The 18,811-nt window shown below is 41.6% G+C and overlaps 2 protein-coding genes across 2 annotated transcripts; both read right to left on the bottom strand.

The window, feature by feature from the left end:
- Window positions 1–138: 138 nt before the first annotated feature.
- Window positions 139–14,594, bottom strand: LOC137722082 (uncharacterized). The gene is made up of 16 exons (XM_068461067.1): window positions 14,389–14,594; window positions 14,138–14,285; window positions 13,885–13,989; window positions 13,704–13,809; window positions 13,452–13,620; window positions 12,314–12,488; window positions 11,407–11,464; window positions 9,799–9,989; window positions 9,402–9,701; window positions 9,129–9,224; window positions 8,955–9,035; window positions 8,799–8,870; window positions 861–944; window positions 485–588; window positions 370–394; window positions 139–306 (listed from the first exon to the last, which is right to left on the bottom strand). Exons 1-16 carry the CDS (start codon window positions 14,592–14,594, stop codon window positions 139–141), a joined length of 2,088 nt encoding a protein of 695 aa, XP_068317168.1.
- Window positions 14,595–16,038: 1,444 nt separating this feature from the next.
- LOC137722479 (pyridoxal 5'-phosphate synthase subunit PDX1.3) lies at window positions 16,039–17,231 on the bottom strand. The gene has a single exon (XM_068461488.1). It carries the CDS (start codon window positions 17,167–17,169, stop codon window positions 16,240–16,242), a length of 930 nt encoding a protein of 309 aa, XP_068317589.1. The 5' UTR covers window positions 17,170–17,231; the 3' UTR covers window positions 16,039–16,239.
- Between the last annotated feature and the right edge of the window lie 1,580 nt (window positions 17,232–18,811).

The raw sequence follows: 18,811 nt of genomic DNA, 5'->3' as shown, positions 1-18,811 counted from the left end.
AACTACAAGGTTCACCGAAGAGGAAAAAACAATCGCGAGAATGACGGAAGCAGCAAAGTTTTGATCATAATTGAATTGAATGTTGCCTACCATGCATCTCTCTTATTGTAACTTTTCTAAGAATGCGGTAAATCGGTTTTACATGGCTATGCGGTCCGTACTTATTACGGCATTCCCCATTTGATAATAACACGATGACTCCTTTGATTTCTCTGTGACTGCGTCCTTTTCCAAGTTGCTTGCATCGCCGGCCTGGGACTGACTTGTTTGTGCCTCGGCCTGGGACTGACTGGTTTGTATCTCGGCCTGAGTCTGACTTGTATGTGCCTCGGCCTGAGATTGACCTGTTTGTGCCGACGAATCTGAAACAATTCCCAAAACTACCAATATTGACCTGAAAAAAGAAAATCCAAATATCAGAGCTGATCTTCCCCGTTCTAGAGATCTTTAATGTCAAATGAGACAAAAGCGACTTTTCATTCACCTTGGAAGGGAAGATCGGATGTCCGGTTGACTGGCATGAGCAACCAACGGTCCTTTCGGAGCTGCAGTTCTCTTCAGTGCGTTTTCTAGCTGTGCTGAAGGTAGCTGAGACAATAAATTATATACCATCTGCTCATACAGATGTGAAGAACGCTTGTTTCAAAGTCCAAAAATATATTTTAGACTAAGCAATTTCATCACATATTAACTTAGATTTTCTTCCCTCGAGTGAACGAAATAGTCCAATGAGTATGCAGTTTATTATCCGTTCAAAAAGATCGCCAGAGTGAAATCATAGAGTCGGGGCTTCTAGTGCAAAAGGTAGTGATAAAAGATTGCAAGGATAAAGACGCAACATGTTAGCAGCAAAGACACACCTGAAGCAGCACGGCAAATGACTGAGGTTTTGTCAAGAACGCACACTTCAAGAATCCCACCCACAATTTTGGGTATTTCCATATCTACAAAATGTCGTCAGTCACATAAACACACTAGACATTATAAATGGAAAGAAACAAGATTAAGAAACTGAAACTTACCTGCTTGCTCACAATTCGAGAAAGGATTTCCATTATAAAATCCACCTATGTTATTTATTGACAAAAACTCGACAAGTCAGCAACACATCCAAAGTTTGAACGTGAAAAGTATAGTGAATTTTTCTTTTAATTTTAATGGTAAGGAATCACAGCCTTCACAGATGGTAACCAATTAATCTAATAGGAAATCCAGCAGATTTGCAAGTAGGCTTCCATAACCATCGAACATATATGTAGGATGTGTGCATAAATTTCGAAGATCTAATAAGGTACAACAATATTTACATCGAATCCCACATATACAAATATCTGCGCATGGTCATAAAACTAAATTGGACATCATAAGAACAAGGCGGGGCATGCAAATGTAATTTCATAACGTTGACTATGAAGAACTGTTGTTTGTTTAGATCTAATCTGGTTCATTACTTTGACAGATTTTATTACGGTGTGACAGTAATAGAGAAGTTATGGTTCCTTATCCCCAAAAGCAAAATCAGCAGTACTACTCAAACTCGTAGTTAATTTATTAGTAAATAATTAGTAGATAACTTTTATTTTCTGCAAGTTATGCGGACGGCATATCAGTGTCAGACCAACTAGATTTTACAAGGGCGAGATGAATATGATTGAAAGAATTTCTGAGCAGCATATGCGTTCCCAGAATTGTTGTGATCCAACTTGCCTAGACGCTCCTTGTGTCAACGAGTGATTCCTACCTAGTATCACACTAGCATGATGCTGGTAATTTCTATTCGTTTATTGTAATAATTCCAAGCTGTTTCTTGAATTTTCCTATTTTAACTCAATTCTCAACAATTTACAGCATGCATCTCACACTTTAAACAAACATCAGTAAACATAGTCCAAAAAAAGTTCTAAATGCATGTATTTTCCTTCTTGTCCTACATCAGTGTAGACATCGAAATTTCAGTAAAACAAATGCTCACCAATGCATTAAAGTTTTGACGTGTCAAGGCATACATGGCATACGCCACGTGTTGTACAAATTGTACACATGGCGTGTGACTCAACAAAATAGGAAGAAATACCCTTGAAGGACTAAACAAGTTTTTCTTCTCATTTTGGGCAATGACAAGGCAAGTACATTTCAATCCATTGAGGATCAAAACAAGTTCTTCTCATTTTGGGCAATGACAAAGCATACACATTTCAAGTTTAAAATGGTGTTAAGTGGGAAATTAGGCCATAAGTTAGACCACTTCAAGTTTAAAATGGTATTAAGTGGGAAATTAGGCCATAAGTTACACCACTTCAATTTCAATATTGCATTAAGTGGGAAATTAGGCCATAAGTTACACCACTTCAATTTCAATATTGCATTAAGTGGGAAAATTAGGCAATGGTGCTTGGAAAGGAAAAAAATATTTTGTGGTGGTGATTCATTCTCAAAGCCTATAAATAGGCTTCTCCATCAAGGTATCAAGCATCAACCAATTCACAAATACATTTCTCTACTCCCAAATTGGAAGAGAATTCCCCAAATCCTTGAAGCTTTGAAACTCCAAAGCTTCCAACCATCCAAATTCCCAAGAAAAGCCAACACACACCAAAACCAATTCACAAATACATTTCTCTACACACCAAAACCTTGAAGCCTTAAAGTTCTAAAGCTCTCAAGAAAATCCCGAAGGATCAAGAAAGCACTCTTCGTTTCTTCGTCAAATCCTCCTTCAAGATCAAGCCCCAACGGCCCTTGAAGAACTTCCACCAACTCAAGATCAAGCCCCGACGGCCCTTGAAGAAAGTGTTCATTGTTCATCAACTGTTCATCCTAAGATCAAGCCCCAACGGCCCTTTGGATCAACAACCTCAACAAATCCACACATCCAATCGTTCTTCAAGATTAAGCCCAAAAGCCCTTGAAGATCCGCTCATCCATCAACCTTCAAGATCAAGCCCCGACGGCCCTTGAAGAAAGTGTTCATCGTTCATCCTAAGATCAAGCCCCAACGGCCCCTTGGATCAACAGCACAAACAAATCCACACATCCAATCGTTCTTCAAGACTAAGCCCAAAAGCCCTTGAAGATCTGCTCATCCATCAACCTTCAAGATCAAGCCCCGACGGCCCTTGAAGAAAGTGTTCATCGTTCATCCTAAGATCAAGCCCCAACGGCCCCTTGGATCAACATCACAAACAAATCCACACATCCAATCGTTCTTCAAGACTAAGCCCAAAAGCCCTTGAAGATCTGCTCATCCATCAACCTTCAAGATCAAGCCCAAAAGCCCTTGAAGAAATCCATACACCCATTCTTCAAGATCAAGCCCAACGCCCCTTGAAGATCCGTTCATCAACTGTTCATCCTTAGATCAAGCCCCGACGGCCCTTTGGATCAACAACTCATCCACAAACCTACACCCTACGAAGATAGAATCAGAGGACCAAATTTGAGAGAGATCGTAACCCCAAAATCATAAACACAAAAAATATTATTTTGTGCCACGTTATTCTTGTTTCTTGTTTCAAGAAATTTTTTCGTGTTCACAAATTTGGCACGCCCGGTGGGACTATCTCTACCTCTCATCTCTGTCTCCGTTCAAGATATTCAAGCACAGTCCATGGCTTCAAACAAAGAACAAGTCATGACTATCGGCACTACCTCCATTGAAAAACAGCTGGTTCAGATGAAGGAAACAGTTGCAAGGCTGATAAAGACTGCAGAGGAGAAAAACTTGCAAACCGCTGGACTCATCAACCGTCTGGAGGCACATCATGGCGTCAAAGTGAAACCAAGCTCTCTTCCAACTAAGAAGACCGAAGAAGGCTTTAACCCAAATGCCTACGAACTCATGTCAAAGGCTAGGCATGACTTTGCCTCCTCTTCAAATCTTGGAAAGAAGGTTTCAAACACCGTCAACGACAAAGATCGCGACCTCACCGAGACTCAAAAGAAGTTGAAGGAGCATGGTTACGGAGTTGACAACAACCAAAGCACACCTCCAAAATCAATGGCATCAAGCAAGGGACAAGCCGTTCTTGCAACCACCAAGGGAAGAAGCATAAGCACTTCCGCCACAAATGGAGCATCCATTGGTGCCACAACCACTTCTCAACATGCCGCTGCAAAGTTGGTACTGCTAAGCAAGCAAGAGCAGCATCAAAGGCGCGAGTCGGTCATCCACCTGACCTTGATGGGGGCCCCAAAACATGCTATTGAGGCACACAAGATGACACCCCAAAATGGCCAATGGGGTTCTTCATCAGCACTATGGATGTCTGAAGGAAAGTCATGTCTATTGGTTGCACAAGTCATGACCATCGGCGTCACCTCTGTTGAAGAACAACTGGCTCAGATGAGCGAAGCAATTGCAAAGCTTACACAGACTGTGGAAGAGAAGGACTTGCAGATTGCCGCACTTGTCAACCAACTAGATGCGCTGCTCGACGTGAAAGTCGACCCAAATGTTGGCCTATTAAAGAAAGAAGTCGACGAAGAAGAGGAGCCTCCAGTGGGGAAAGTCGAAGAGAAGCTGAAGCTAGACCAAGCAACGGCGTTCATGGAATCTCTCTCTATCCAGCAGCTACAGGAGATGATCGCAAGCACTATCAAGACACAGTACGAAGGAAGCTCGCATGACTCCGTACTGTACTCAAAGCCTTACTCCAAGAAGATTGATGCTTTGAAGATGCCAAGGGGTTATCAGCCCCCAAAATTCATGCAGTTCGATGGAAAAGGCAACCCGAAGCAACATGTCGCCCATTTCATTGAAACTTGCAACAATGCTGGGACAGAGGGAGACTACCTTGTCAAACAGTTCGTACGTTCGCTGAAAAGTAACGCTTTTGACTGGTACACCGACCTCGAACCCGAGTCTATCAACAGTTGGGACCAGCTAGAAAGGGAATTCCTCAACCGTTTCTACAGCACTCGTCGTACTGTAAGCATGCTAGAGCTGACCAGTACGAAACAGTGGAGAGATGAACCTGTCATCAACTACATAAATAGATGGCGCTCCTTAAGTCTGGATTGTAAAGATCGGCTTTCTGAAACCTCTGCCATTGAGATGTGCGTTCAAGGCATGCAGTGGGGACTACACTACATCCTTCAAGGCATCAAACCACGAACATTTGAGGAGTTAGCCACCCGCGCCCATGATATGGAGTTAAGCATCACCCGTCATGGGAAGAAAGAACAGATCGCCGACTACAAGAATGACAAAGTTTTGGGGCCCAAGGTGGATAAGGCTGCGTGGAAACCCACCAAGGAAGCAATGACGGTCAACACAACTCCAGTCAAAACCTATACACGAGGCAAGGCGATTCAAACCGAAGCTTTTCGTGATCAAGAGATACGTAGACGCACTTTGAAGGAGCTTGAGGAGAAGACTTATCCATTCCCCGACTCTGATGTGGTTGCCATGTTGAAAGACTTGCTTGACAAAAAGGTGATCGACCTACCTGAGTGCAAAAGGCCGGAAGAGATGAACCGTACTGACAGTCCAAGGTACTGTAAATTCCACCGCTTCATTGGTCATCCGACGGAAAAGTGCTTTATGCTAAAAGATCTCATCATGAAGTTAGCTCAGAAAGGGATCATCGAGCTAGATCTTAATGATGTGGTGAAGTCAAACTATACCACCGTCACTTCTGGCTCTTTGAACTCAAAATCTTCACCTCAACCGCTGGGGGCATGCTCCAAAACCATGTCAGTCACGTCAAGTGAAGTTGAAGGATGGACTTATGTCACTCCAAAGAAAATGCACAAGAAACATAGGTCTCCTCCACAAGTTCACCAATCGGAAAGGGGGCAAAGCAGCTACTGTCAACCTTCAAAGCTACATGAAAGTGTTGAGGATGAGGAAGTTATGACACAAAGATCGTCCGTTGCCATCACAATGCGCGATTTCTTCCCCAAAGACTTCTTCAATCACTCGGTCAAGACTCCTTGCTATGAAGATTGCAAGGAATGCCTCTCTAAGATCGTTTGACAAATTCAAACACGCTCCTCGTTCGCACGAGCATAAAAGGCGACAACCAATGCTCCTCGTTCGCACGAGCCTAAAAGGCGACAACCAAAAGCTCCTTGTCTGCACGAGTTGAAACTGCAAACGACACCACACGCTCCTCGTTCGCACGAGCATAAAAGGCGACAACCAATGCTCCTCGTTCGCACGAGCCTAAAAGGCGACAACCAAAAGCTCCTTGTCTGCACGAGTTGAAACTGCAAACGACACCACAAGCTCCTCGTTCGCACGAGCCTAAAAGGCGACAACCAATGCTCCTCGTTCGCACGAGCCTAAAAGGCGACAACCAAAAACTCCTTGTCTGCACGAGTTGAAACTGCAAACGACACCACAAGCTCCTCGTTCGCACGAGCCTAAAAGGCGACAACCAACGCTCCTCGTTCGCACGAGCCTAAAAGGCGACAACCAACGCTCCTGGTCCGCATGAGCATAAAAGGCAACAACTGCATATGCTGAGCTATCCTCTAACCCTCTTCAATACGAATTGGAGAGATTGAACAAAGAAACAGAAAAAAAAGGAGTAAAGCTCAGACCTTTGGAGGAAACCAGAAAATCTTCCAGTCGAACTCAAGATCAAGCCTCGATGGCCCTTGAAGAAATTTCCTGCTGCCCAGTTCAAGAGTAGCACAAAGGAAAATCAACGATTGGAGGAAACCAGAAAATCTTCCAGTCGAACTCAAGATCAAGCCTCGATGGCCCTTGAAGAAATTTCCTGCTGCCCAATTCAAGAGTAGCACAAAGGAAAATCAACGATTGGAGGAAACCAGAAAATCTTCCAGTCGAACTCAAGATCAAGCCTCGATGGCCCTTGAAGAAATTTCCTGCTGCCCAGTTCAAGAGTAGCACAAAGGAAAATCAACGATTGGAGGAAACCAGAAAATCTTCCAGTCGAACTCAAGATCAAGCCTCGATGGCCCTTGAAGAAATTTCCAGCCCAGTTCAAGACTAAGCTTGTGGAAAATCAACGATTGAAGGAAACCAGAAAATCTTCCAGTCAAACTCAAGATCAAGCCTCAATGGCCCTTGAAGAAATTTCCAGCCCAATTCAAGATCAAGCCTCGACGGCCCTTGGGTTGACATCTACATTAAGGGACTTCAAAACGCATCTTCTACACGTGACAAGCACATGTATACGACGCGCCTTGAAGTGGGGGCATTTGTAGACATCGAAATTTCAGTAAAACAAATGCTCACCAATGCATTAAAGTTTTGACGTGTCAAGGCATACATGGCATACGCCACGTGTTGTACAAATTGTACACATGGCGTGTGACTCAACAAAATAGGAAGAAATACCCTTGAAGGACTAAACAAGTTTTTCTTCTCATTTTGGGCAATGACAAGGCAAGTACATTTCAATCCATTGAGGATCAAAACAAGTTCTTCTCATTTTGGGCAATGACAAAGCATACACATTTCAAGTTTAAAATGGTGTTAAGTGGGAAATTAGGCCATAAGTTAGACCACTTCAAGTTTAAAATGGTATTAAGTGGGAAATTAGGCCATAAGTTACACCACTTCAATTTCAATATTGCATTAAGTGGGAAATTAGGCCATAAGTTACACCACTTCAATTTCAATATTGCATTAAGTGGGAAAATTAGGCAATGGTGCTTGGAAAGGAAAAAAATATTTTGTGGTGGTGATTCATTCTCAAAGCCTATAAATAGGCTTCTCCATCAAGGTATCAAGCATCAACCAATTCACAAATACATTTCTCTACTCCCAAATTGGAAGAGAATTCCCCAAATCCTTGAAGCTTTGAAACTCCAAAGCTTCCAACCATCCAAATTCCCAAGAAAAGCCAACACACACCAAAACCAATTCACAAATACATTTCTCTACACACCAAAACCTTGAAGCCTTAAAGTTCTAAAGCTCTCAAGAAAATCCCGAAGGATCAAGAAAGCACTCTTCGTTTCTTCGTCAAATCCTCCTTCAAGATCAAGCCCCAACGGCCCTTGAAGAACTTCCACCAACTCAAGATCAAGCCCCGACGGCCCTTGAAGAAAGTGTTCATTGTTCATCAACTGTTCATCCTAAGATCAAGCCCCAACGGCCCTTTGGATCAACAACCTCAACAAATCCACACATCCAATCGTTCTTCAAGATTAAGCCCAAAAGCCCTTGAAGATCCGCTCATCCATCAACCTTCAAGATCAAGCCCCGACGGCCCTTGAAGAAAGTGTTCATCGTTCATCCAAAGATCAAGCCCCAACGGCCCCTTGGATCAACAGCACAAACAAATCCACACATCCAATCGTTCTTCAAGACTAAGCCCAAAAGCCCTTGAAGATCTGCTCATCCATCAACCTTCAAGATCAAGCCCCGACGGCCCTTGAAGAAAGTGTTCATCGTTCATCCTAAGATCAAGCCCCAACGGCCCCTTGGATCAACAGCACAAACAAATCCACACATCCAATCGTTCTTCAAGACTAAGCCCAAAAACCCTTGAAGATCTGCTCATCCATCAACCTTCAAGATCAAGCCCAAAAGCCCTTGAAGAAATCCATACACCCATTCTTCAAGATCAAGCCCAACGCCCCTTGAAGATCCGTTCATCAACTGTTCATCCTTAGATCAAGTCCCGACGGCCCTTTGGATCAACAACTCATCCACAAACCTACACCCTACGAAGATAGAATCAGAGGACCAAATTTGAGAGAGATCGTAACCCCAAAATCATAAACACAAAAATATTATTTTGTGCCACGTTATTCTTGTTTCTTGTTTCAAGAAATTTTTTCGTGTTCACAATCAGTTTAAAGATTTCTTCAGATCTTACCAGTGCAGGAAAGGCACCTATGGCTTGTAATACCGTACGCATGAACAGTAAGGGAAGAGGAATCTGCTCAATCTGCAAATAAGAAGCTTGATCATCCTTACATTCTGCTTGAAAGCGGTGTAAAAGAAAGAAAAGGAAGCATCCAATTGTACAAACCAACTGATTCAAAACTTTGGCAATAACTTGTTGGGTGAATATTTGCCTCTGCTCAAAGCAGGCATTGCATGCATCTGTGACCTGCTCATCAGAAAAACATTGTCCAGACATCCATTATTGCCACTCAGAAAGACTTAAAATCAAGAAAATTAAAAAAAAAAAAAGATGACATGCCTTCTTTAGTGGAATTCCATCTTTGTCTGGATCAATTCCATGGATAGCAATCAAGATTTCAGCTGGAGCCAGAAGAGGACCAGATTGGGATAATCCCTGTGCATGGTGGATTAAAGATCAAGCTATGAATAAGAGTACTTCACAAGCATATTAATAGCAAACTTACTTACAAAATCATCTAAAGGATTACAAAATATATGTCTATAGATTGGGTATATTAAGTGGAGTCTTTTGATCCATACTGGTAACTTGCTCTTGGCTTGCATTTTCTACCCTAAGACTGGTACATTGCTCTAGGCTTGCATCTTCTACATCCATTAAGGCTGATGAGGATGTAACAATAGGTTCTGATCCACTATTACAAGCAGAAGAATCCAGTCCAGGTATTTCACTCTCAAGATATTCCATATCATGATCAGATGGAATTGATGGGCAACTATGCTCCATTTCAGATGAAGCTGGTAAACCCATAGGTAAGATAGCAGTATCATCTCCAAAAACATAATCCATGCCGGTAGATGCAACACCGCTATCAACTACAGCTGCTACATGTTCTTTCTCCCTTTCAGATTTCTGCAATAATCATAAACATTTCAACTCTAGAAAAACAAAGGAATAAAAAGGGGTGAAAACCAAAATGAGAATAGAAAACCACTATATCATTGGACACTGACTCACGAGCATCTAGGAGTGCAGCTATTGGAGGGAAAGTACTTGTAAGTGAAAGAACATCAGCAATAAATGATAGTGGATATTTAATTTGAGAATCACCGCCGACTATACCCATGTTCATCAGAGATTCATCTCCTTCAGTACCAATAAGATTGGGCGGAAGGTTGCACATATTAGCCATCACGACCTCTGCTAACAAGTCACCAGAGATACTTGAGATAAGAATTTCCAAAGAACCAACAGCTTTTTCACCTTGAGCAACCAGCGCACCAAACATAGCAACAAGTTGCTGTACAGGTCCACTATCACCATCTCCTCTAGAAGTGGTAGTTCCACTTGAAGAAACATCATCTTGAGACACAGAAACATTCCTATCTCACTCTCTAGCCGAATCCCCAGAGACACTAGATGTCGATTTGGCACGCTTTCCTGATACATCTTCATCCACTGCAAGATCACTACTATCAAGTGCTCCTAACCGTTTCTTCCCGAAACTACTTTGCACAGCATTATATATGTTAATAGTGGGCTTCTCTTCCTGCAAAACATAAAGCTCATGCTCAAGAAGCTTCAAGATGCATGATGCCCATGGCCCAATGTGTACTTGTGCAAGAGCATCCATTTTTTTTTTTTTTAACCTCTACAGATCTAATATAATATGAAATAGGAAGAAAAGGTGAAGGAATACCTTAGTAACTAGAGAATCATCTAGCCCGTCTTCCACACTTCCATTAATCTTGCGTTCTTGCTGGGTGGCTAGCTCTACCAGCCCTCCAGCTTGCATCTTTCTCATCGCACCAACCAAACAATCCCGCCACTGCAGAATGCAAACTCCATTATTCAGATTCTTTATAATAAAGTAAATCAGACAAAGTAGAAACAAGGTTACATCAATTAATGAAAACAAACTGTATTGTATTGCAACAGATAATGAGAATAATGAAACTATTCCTTTTACAAGAAATCAATGTTTCAAAGCTATTAATGTTTTCAAAGCTATCAGTATTTCCAAAGGTATCAATGTTTTCAAAGCTGAAGACAGGCAACAAAATTCATGGAATTATTCAAGCATAAAAAAAATCCTCCAAGTGGGTTTCTAATTATATTCTTTCAACCTTTACTGAAAGAGTTTGTCTGACAATTCTTTTGGGTTGGAAATCTTTTGGGTAATCACTAATCGACATTCACCATCATTGATCCATTGCTAGACTAAATAAGATGGTGATAGAAGTTTTCCCCACTTTTGTTATAAAATATTGAACATACACGTGCAAACTGTTCATAGAAATCTTTTGAGTAAGGCCCCGTTTGTTACACATCCTTAAGAGGGGCAGGCTTAACTAGGATTACAGTCCTATGTTTGGTATGGTCAAGAACTACAATAATGAGACTAACACGGATTAAGAGAGACTTTGCTCCTCACTAAACCCCATAATCTAATCATGAGCAAAGCTCGGTATTATAAAGTACTATCTAGAAAGGAGGCCAATGACCTCACCCCGACCCCTTCCCCGCGCACATCTTCCTCCTCCTCTCTCTCTTTTCTCCCTTCATCACTCTCTCCCTGCCTTTCTCTCCATTCTCTCCCTTTGAACCGACAACAAACCTCTTGGCTCCAAACCTGAATCAACCTTGCACAGGCCTCCAGCTGTAGACGGGTTGGACTGATCGGAGAGGGAAACTTTAGAGAGGTAGAGATCTGGGTGGACGATTTTGGAGAATGTGATTTTAGTTGGGTGTTACTGTGTTACAATAGACTTTGGTTATGGTTGATTGAACAAAGGAAAAAAATTAAACAGAAACTGTCGCAGATTGAGACGCTGCAGAGTGCCATGGTAGTTGGTCTGGTATATTTCTTATCTTCAGGAAGTTCTGCACTTCCACCCAAATACCATCAAGAATTTCAACTTAGCTGAAACTCAAGAGCACCCAGATCCTCTCTCTATCTCTCTCGCAGATATGGAATCTCCCAACCCAAATCAACCACCACCAACCCACCACCGCAAATACCTACAGAGGGTGATGGAGAAGACAAATGTCAAACCAAATCTACCAGATAGGTTTCCAAACTAGAATCCGTATGAATATCTAGTACCAACACAGTCTCTGAAACGGAATAAGACAATTGGTTTCCAAAGATCGAGCTGCTACTCCACCACAACGGATCATGCAAAGGGAAAATTCTATGGGGTTTTTCTAGAATCCATTGTTGGACAGCGTGTACTCACTAACAATACCATGACAGACACATTTTCACGTTTTGTAGAAAGTTCTTCAATTGTAACAACATCCTTGCTGAAAGAGAGAGCACCTATCATTTGTCAAAACAATTATTCCTTTACACACCGGAGCCCAATGCTCTTTAGAGCCACATGTTATCAAGCATTTTTGAGCAATTATTCATTAACTTTCACTGCCTTACTCATAATTAACTGGTACCACAGGTATATCAAGGACAATGTATAAAATAAAAGTCTCCAGTTTTTAGTATAGAATCATATAAAACAACATACCAGTGCAGCACCCTGGTGCGTACACTTTAAGCAGGTGAGAAAGGCATTTTTTAAGGCATGACGTGGCCCAGAAACATGTACCCCATTAATGAGAGTGCTTGAGGGATCAAATCCAAGTAATACAGGCAAAATACGACCATAGAATGCAGGCCTCTTCTTTGCAATTGCTGAAAGACTGGCAAGACCCATCATATAAAATAAAGAAAAGAAAAACTTGCAGTAGATATAAACAAGCAGACACCAATGGTTTGAATTGTACCCAAAAAAAAAAAAAATATAAGGAAGCTCCCACCCTGGAGGACTCAGAATAAATACTATATTAATGATTTAATATTTTTACAAAAGAATATATCGGTCACCACAATCTACTCTCGTTCCAAGATATTTTGTCCTCAAAATTTGCATAACCCTACTGGTGCCACTATTATCTTCACCCTATATATGATCCTAAAATACAGTCCTCTAGTACATAACAATCAACCACCTAACTCCTTAATAAGTTGGCAGTTACCCAAAACATAGGTCATCACGCCACTCAGAGAACAATTCTTTATAAATTTAAACATCATCATTTCGGGTAACTGTTTGATATCAGGAGACATAGTTATCACTTATCAACACCCATGACCTAGGTTCATACATATGTTATGTTTAAACTTTTTTCTTACCAAACCCAATGACGAAAGAGAGGAAACGAAAAGAAAATTCCCTTATAACATGCACTTCCTCCTAATATTGAGAGGCAGTGTTTGTAAAGTGAGAACAATTTTTACACCTTTTACTTTTCAGGTGGATGTTCGAGAGACTATCTTTTTAGACCATATTTTGTATGGTGTAGCAGTTGATGGTTGGTCTAAATCATTAAAAATGAAATCCAACAAACAACCACCACATAATGTGGTTTACAAAATAATGGTCTAAAACGATGGTCTCCCTAGCATTTCCCTTACTTTTCTCATGGAGAACAGCTCCTATGGAGCTCCAGATATGGTTTACAAATGTTTAATCTTCAAAACTAGTTGAAATTACAGAGGGTCATCTACACCTTATCAGCATTAAAATTTATGATACAAGGCCTGTATGGAGTAATGCATAACAGTGGTAGAAAATTGAATATGGCCCAAGAAAACCAAGATACCTGTTAATAAGCACAACGATCGCTAAGCTACCAAGCGATTTCACAGTTGGGAACCTGAGTTGATCAAGCAATAAACCCAAACTTTTACTAGCCTCAATTGACAAATCTCCAACATTGAGTAGGGGATGACCACCATGAAGCCAGGATACATTAAAATCCACCAAGTCCCCTACAAAGCGGACAAGCATCCTTCATAAGCAAAAACAAGCCAGTTCAGTTCTGAGCCTAAATAACAGAATCAAATTTAATTACCTTCATGAGCAGGGGGCGCCGGGGAGCCATTAGGGTCAGGAGTATAAAGAAGAATGACTGACTCAACAAATTTCAGTGCTCGCAACCTTACTCCCCCACTTCCCAGCTGTTAAGCATGATACAGTGAACTAGACATCAATGAAAATCCGATCATATTATCATTAAAAGAATCCTCCCTTACCTGAAAAGCTATAGAGTATATTTCATCCTTCAACTTTAACACCCATGCCCAAGCCAACTCAAGCAAACTGTCCAATTCACTAGTATGTAGACCCTGAAAGGTCAGCTGGGAATCAGAATGTCGATTTTTACAAACTCAACTTGGATTTACATAGTCAATACTTAACCATAAAAAGTAACCCCACCAAAAACTCCATTAGTAAGGCATTACACAACGTTTCAAGTTCAACCAATAGAATTACCTGAATCGAAACATTTTCGAGAACGCAACGAAATAAATGAATCCCGGTAGTGATCGCCTGTCGAGCAACTGCCGGTGTTCCATCACTCAAAACATTAATTAAGGAGCGTACAATTTCTGGCAACAATTCAACGTGCATCAATCCAATTTCGCCAAGCATTCTACATTCCAAAAAAAAAGCGAAATTTCTCAATAATTACGATACAGTTAATTTAAAGAGAAGGATATTAAACTAGTACAAACTAGGGTTTTACAAAAACGCACTCGGTGGCGAATTTACCAACCGGGCCGAACTGGTCGGACTGAAGCTCGAAGAAGCGAGTGAGGAGTTCGGAACGCAAATCAGGGTCCTGTTGGCGGACCAAATCGTGCTTCGATTGGCGCAACCGGTCGAGCTTCGACGGAATGTCGGAGGCGAAGATGGCGGAGTCCATGAGACAAGCGAGCCTTTCGTGGGAATTGGCGGTCATCGTCATGCCCACCATTGCAGAAACGAAACCCTAATTCTTTTTGTTCTCACAGTCGATACAGTGAGATGGTTCGGACATAGGGTTGAAGGGGGCGAAGAGAGATTTGAAACTTGGGGGAGAGAGGGTGGGGGGGGAGGGAAAAGGGTAGGAAGTTTGAAAGTGGAGAATCCAAATTCGCGGTTCCTGACCACGGACAGGGAAAATTTTTGAATTTCATAATTAAGTGAACCTGAGTTACAGACGTGGATTAGTCTAGTTGGTTAAGTTAATATGCCACACTTTGTATTTAAGTTTGAATTCTTATTCTTGCAACTTATAACTCGTTTGGATGTGTTTTTAAAATAACTGAAATCATTTTTTGTGGAAATATTTTTAAAACTATTTTATTTAGTAAAGATGCAAGTAAATCCTAAAAAAACACTTAAAAAAAAGCTTTCTGAAAGAAGCCCCAGTTACATTTTCTCTAAAAACGCTTTTAGTAATTTTAAAAGAACATCCAAATGAGCCCTTAATAAAGTTACATAGACCATGTATGTACGGATTTTTCTAGAACCATTCCCTTACTTGCCTATTAAAACAGTAGTCCACGATATTTCATCCATATTTCCTTTTATGAGAGGAAAATTATTGTTTCTTTTATCTTCTAGTTCATATTCTAATCATCAAAATTATATTACGCTTGTGAAAAACATTTCAAACGCAATATTCTATAAAATCCTTCTTACTTTGCCATGGTTGAAGGGTTTTTTCCCCTTCTTCAATTGACTTCGTGAAGTGTCTATTTATAAATATCAATGATCTACAATTGCTAATGCTATTGATGTTGGGGCATAAGTGTGTTACCATGGTAACTAAACAACTCCTGACCTGATAATATGGTAGTGAAGAATTAGATGGGATAATGTCTAATAACTAATATTTTGATTTTCAATATTGTAATTTCTGATAAACCTGTCAATGTGACAATCAAACCAACACATAACATTATCCAACTAATTAGTAACACCACAACGGTTGAAAACTTCCCATAAATTAAACTTGGGCCATTGACCCAAACTCAAACTTGGGCCGATGACCCAAACTCAAACCCGAATCTTACTGGAACTTTCTTGGGTACTTAAAAGTATTGATACTCCAAATGTTAAATCTTTATTGAAATGATTTGTTATTGATATTTCAAAATTCTTATTCTTCGTTCCAAATTAATGTAAAATGAGATTCTTATTCTACGTTTCAAATTAATGTAAAATGAAATTTTTGAACTTCCTATAACTTCCCCCGGTTGAAAATGTAAAAATCAGCATCTAACAGTTAAAACACCGGAGTACCGTTAGTCTCGAGCACCCAAGAGGTTTCGGCCGAAAACTTGGAGCCCAATTAACCTGTTGGGGAAGATCACACCCAGCAAAAATTGCATGCTGTGTCGCAAATTACGCTTAATTAATAAGCCAAAAGCAGAAAACATAACTTAATCCATTATTAAGCAAACAAAATCAATACAACATCCAAGTTTCCAACAACAAAGAAACCCAAAACCCCGGTGACCCACCACATTATCTTAATTTTTTACATGTGAAAAACCCACTAAACCCATCCAAACAGTCCCTTAAACCCACCAATCCACCCAAACAGTCCCTTAACTCCATCACTCAGACCGATTCGCAAACCTCTCCACCTTCTCATCCTTCAAATTCAACCCCACCATCGCCTCCCCCAACCCGCAGCTCACCTCCGCCAGCACATCTGGGTCCTGGTAGTGCGTCACCGCTTGCACAATCGCCCTCGCCCGCTTCGCCGGGTCACCGCTCTTGAACACGCCCGACCCGACAAACACCCCATCGCACCCCAGCTGCATCATCAGCGCCGCGTCCGCCGGCGTCGCCACTCCTCCCGCCGCGAAGTGCACCACCGGAAGCCTCCCCAGCTGCTTCGTCTGCATCACCAGATCGTACGGCGCCGCTATCTTCTTTGCGAAGGTGAACACCTCGTCGTCGTCCATGTTCCGCAAAACCCTAATGTCCCCCATCACGGACCGCACGTGCCGCACCGCCTCGATGATGTTTCCGGTTCCGGCCTCGCCTTTTGTTCGGATCATCGCCGCGCCCTCCCGGACACGGCGGAGGGCCTCGCCGAGGTTCCGGCACCCGCAGACGAACGGCACCCGGAAATTGTGCTTGTTGATGTGGTGTTCCTCGTCGGCGAGGGTCAAAACCTCGCTCTCATCGACGTAATCGACGCCGATAGCTTCGAGGATTTGGGCCTCGACGAAGTGCCCGATTCTGGCCTTTGCCATGACAGGGATAGTCACAGCCTGCTTGATTTCTTTGATGAGTTGGGGGTCGGACATCCGGGCGACGCCGCCTTGGGCGCGGATGTCAGCGGGGACGCGCTCCAGGGCCATGACGGCGCATGCACCTGCCTCCTCAGCGACCCGAGCCTGCTCGGCGTTCACGACGTCCATAATCACGCCGCCGCGGAGCATTTGGGCGAGGCCGACTTTGACGGAAAAAGGCGACTGCTTGCTCTCGGAAATTGCGCCGTTTCCGTACACCGCGACCACCCCTGAACCTGCCATTTCTAGAGAGAAAGAGTGAAGGATCTAGAGAGAGAAAGGGGAGTGAGAAAAGAGGGTGGCGACTGGCGAGGGTTTTGGGAGGGGAAAGGATTTGGGGGGGTTTATATAGGGTGGCATGGAGTCGCGTGGGGTTACACGGTGGGGTTGGGTCGTGTGATTAACATTGAGCGTTGGATTTGTTTTTGTTTCGGAGTCATCGGTTGAATGTTGGGAAGTATGTTGATCGGACGGTTGGAAGGGTGGGAGCTGACACTGGTTGTTGTGGAGAGGCCCGCTTGGTAGTTTGTTTGAGTAGAGGCCACGCAATTTAATGAGCCGAATCGGTTAGCTACGTGGTAAGTGGGGGTTCCAATCGTTGGTGATAAAAATGTAGAGACTGTGACTGTGCTGCGTCGAATCTTAGAATATGTTTATTTTTCGAATTATTAATTCTCTCTATCAATTCATAAATAAATATGCAATTAACATTTTTAATCTCAACCGTTCAAGTTCTAAAGATTTCCTTACAATCGTACAGTGTAAGGATCTGTAGTTCAAATAGTTACAAGTGTTTATTTTATGAACTCAGAACCAAACACTCTTTATCTTTTGTATTTCTCGTTTATTTGGTATGTAACTCATGTACAAAAGGTTTGAATGTATGAGATTTGTTTCATATGATGAGCAAATGCGAGATATTGGATTAGTATGTGACAATAATAGCAAGTTTACTTGTTTGAAATGAGTTTGGATGATTTTCTTTGTGTTTACCAACCTATAGTTTTTTTTGTGTTACAAAAAGTTTAGGGAGAGATGAGGCTACCTCATCCCAGAACCATGACATATCACAACCCTTTTTAAAGACTTATAGAAGAGGTCTTAGCCCCTTTTAGTTTTTACTGAACGTCCACCAAAAAAAATTGCTGACAGTAGAACTCAAATATTAGGCTTATTGCTACCTGAATTCAAATGCATAACTTAACACATCCATAATAAATGAATAAAAAGATATATAGCTGTCACATTATAATTCATGATTCAAACCTAAAGAACAATATGATTAATTTACTATTTGTCTTATTTTCATGATTTTTGTTGCTTTGGTTCCAAGTAAGTAGATAAATATAAGACTAGTGAAAGAGCAAAAATTGCAATTTTCTTTCTCAACCTCAGTCTTTAACATACACCCCATTTCTCTTAAACAAGTCGAAAAAAGTGATGAAAATGGAACTAGACAATGGGTTTATTAAAGAAATGGAACTAGACAATGGGTTTATTAAAGAAATTAGCCATCAGTTTACGGGCACCTTTTGACCAACACATGCTTTCACCATATTTTCTGCCGTCGTCGCAGGCTCGCAGACTCGCACTAGTAAGAGGAGAAAGGCGGCTTCAACTTGGCCTCTTTTCTTATTTAATGTTATCTTTCAGTTGAGAATTTATTTTATTTTATTTATCACGAAATTATCTTTCATTATATTAAAAACTAGTAAAAGATCTAAAAAGAACCAGTTAAACAACCTCGCATAAAGTACAAAACCCAAGCAAAATGAAAGCGGCAACCCAAGATACAATGGGAGGTCCACACAAGCTTAGGCCAGAAGGTTGCAAAAAAAATAAACAATAAAGACCCTAATCTCCAACAAAGACCACATCATCACTG

Source organism: Pyrus communis, chromosome 17 (assembly GCF_963583255.1).
Source record: "Pyrus communis chromosome 17, drPyrComm1.1, whole genome shotgun sequence".
Lineage (NCBI taxonomy): Eukaryota > Viridiplantae > Streptophyta > Magnoliopsida > Rosales > Rosaceae > Pyrus > Pyrus communis.
This window is presented reverse-complemented; position numbering and strand designations above follow the sequence as displayed.

Bases quoted from the DNA above. Each gene is read 5' to 3' on its own strand.
- LOC137722479 (XM_068461488.1), bottom strand. From the start codon at position 17,169: ATGGCAGGTTCAGGGGTGGTCGCGGTGTACGGAAACGGCGCAATTTCC.
- LOC137722082 (XM_068461067.1), bottom strand. From the start codon at position 14,594: ATGACCGCCAATTCCCACGAAAGGCTCGCTTGTCTCATGGACTCCGCC. The intron at 9,036-9,128 runs GCATGTCATCTT...TCTGATGAGCAG, and splicing joins ATGGAATTCCACTAAAGAAG to GTCACAGATGCATGCAATGC. The intron at 589-860 runs GTGTGTCTTTGC...TTATTGTCTCAG, and splicing joins CATTTGCCGTGCTGCTTCAG to CTACCTTCAGCACAGCTAGA.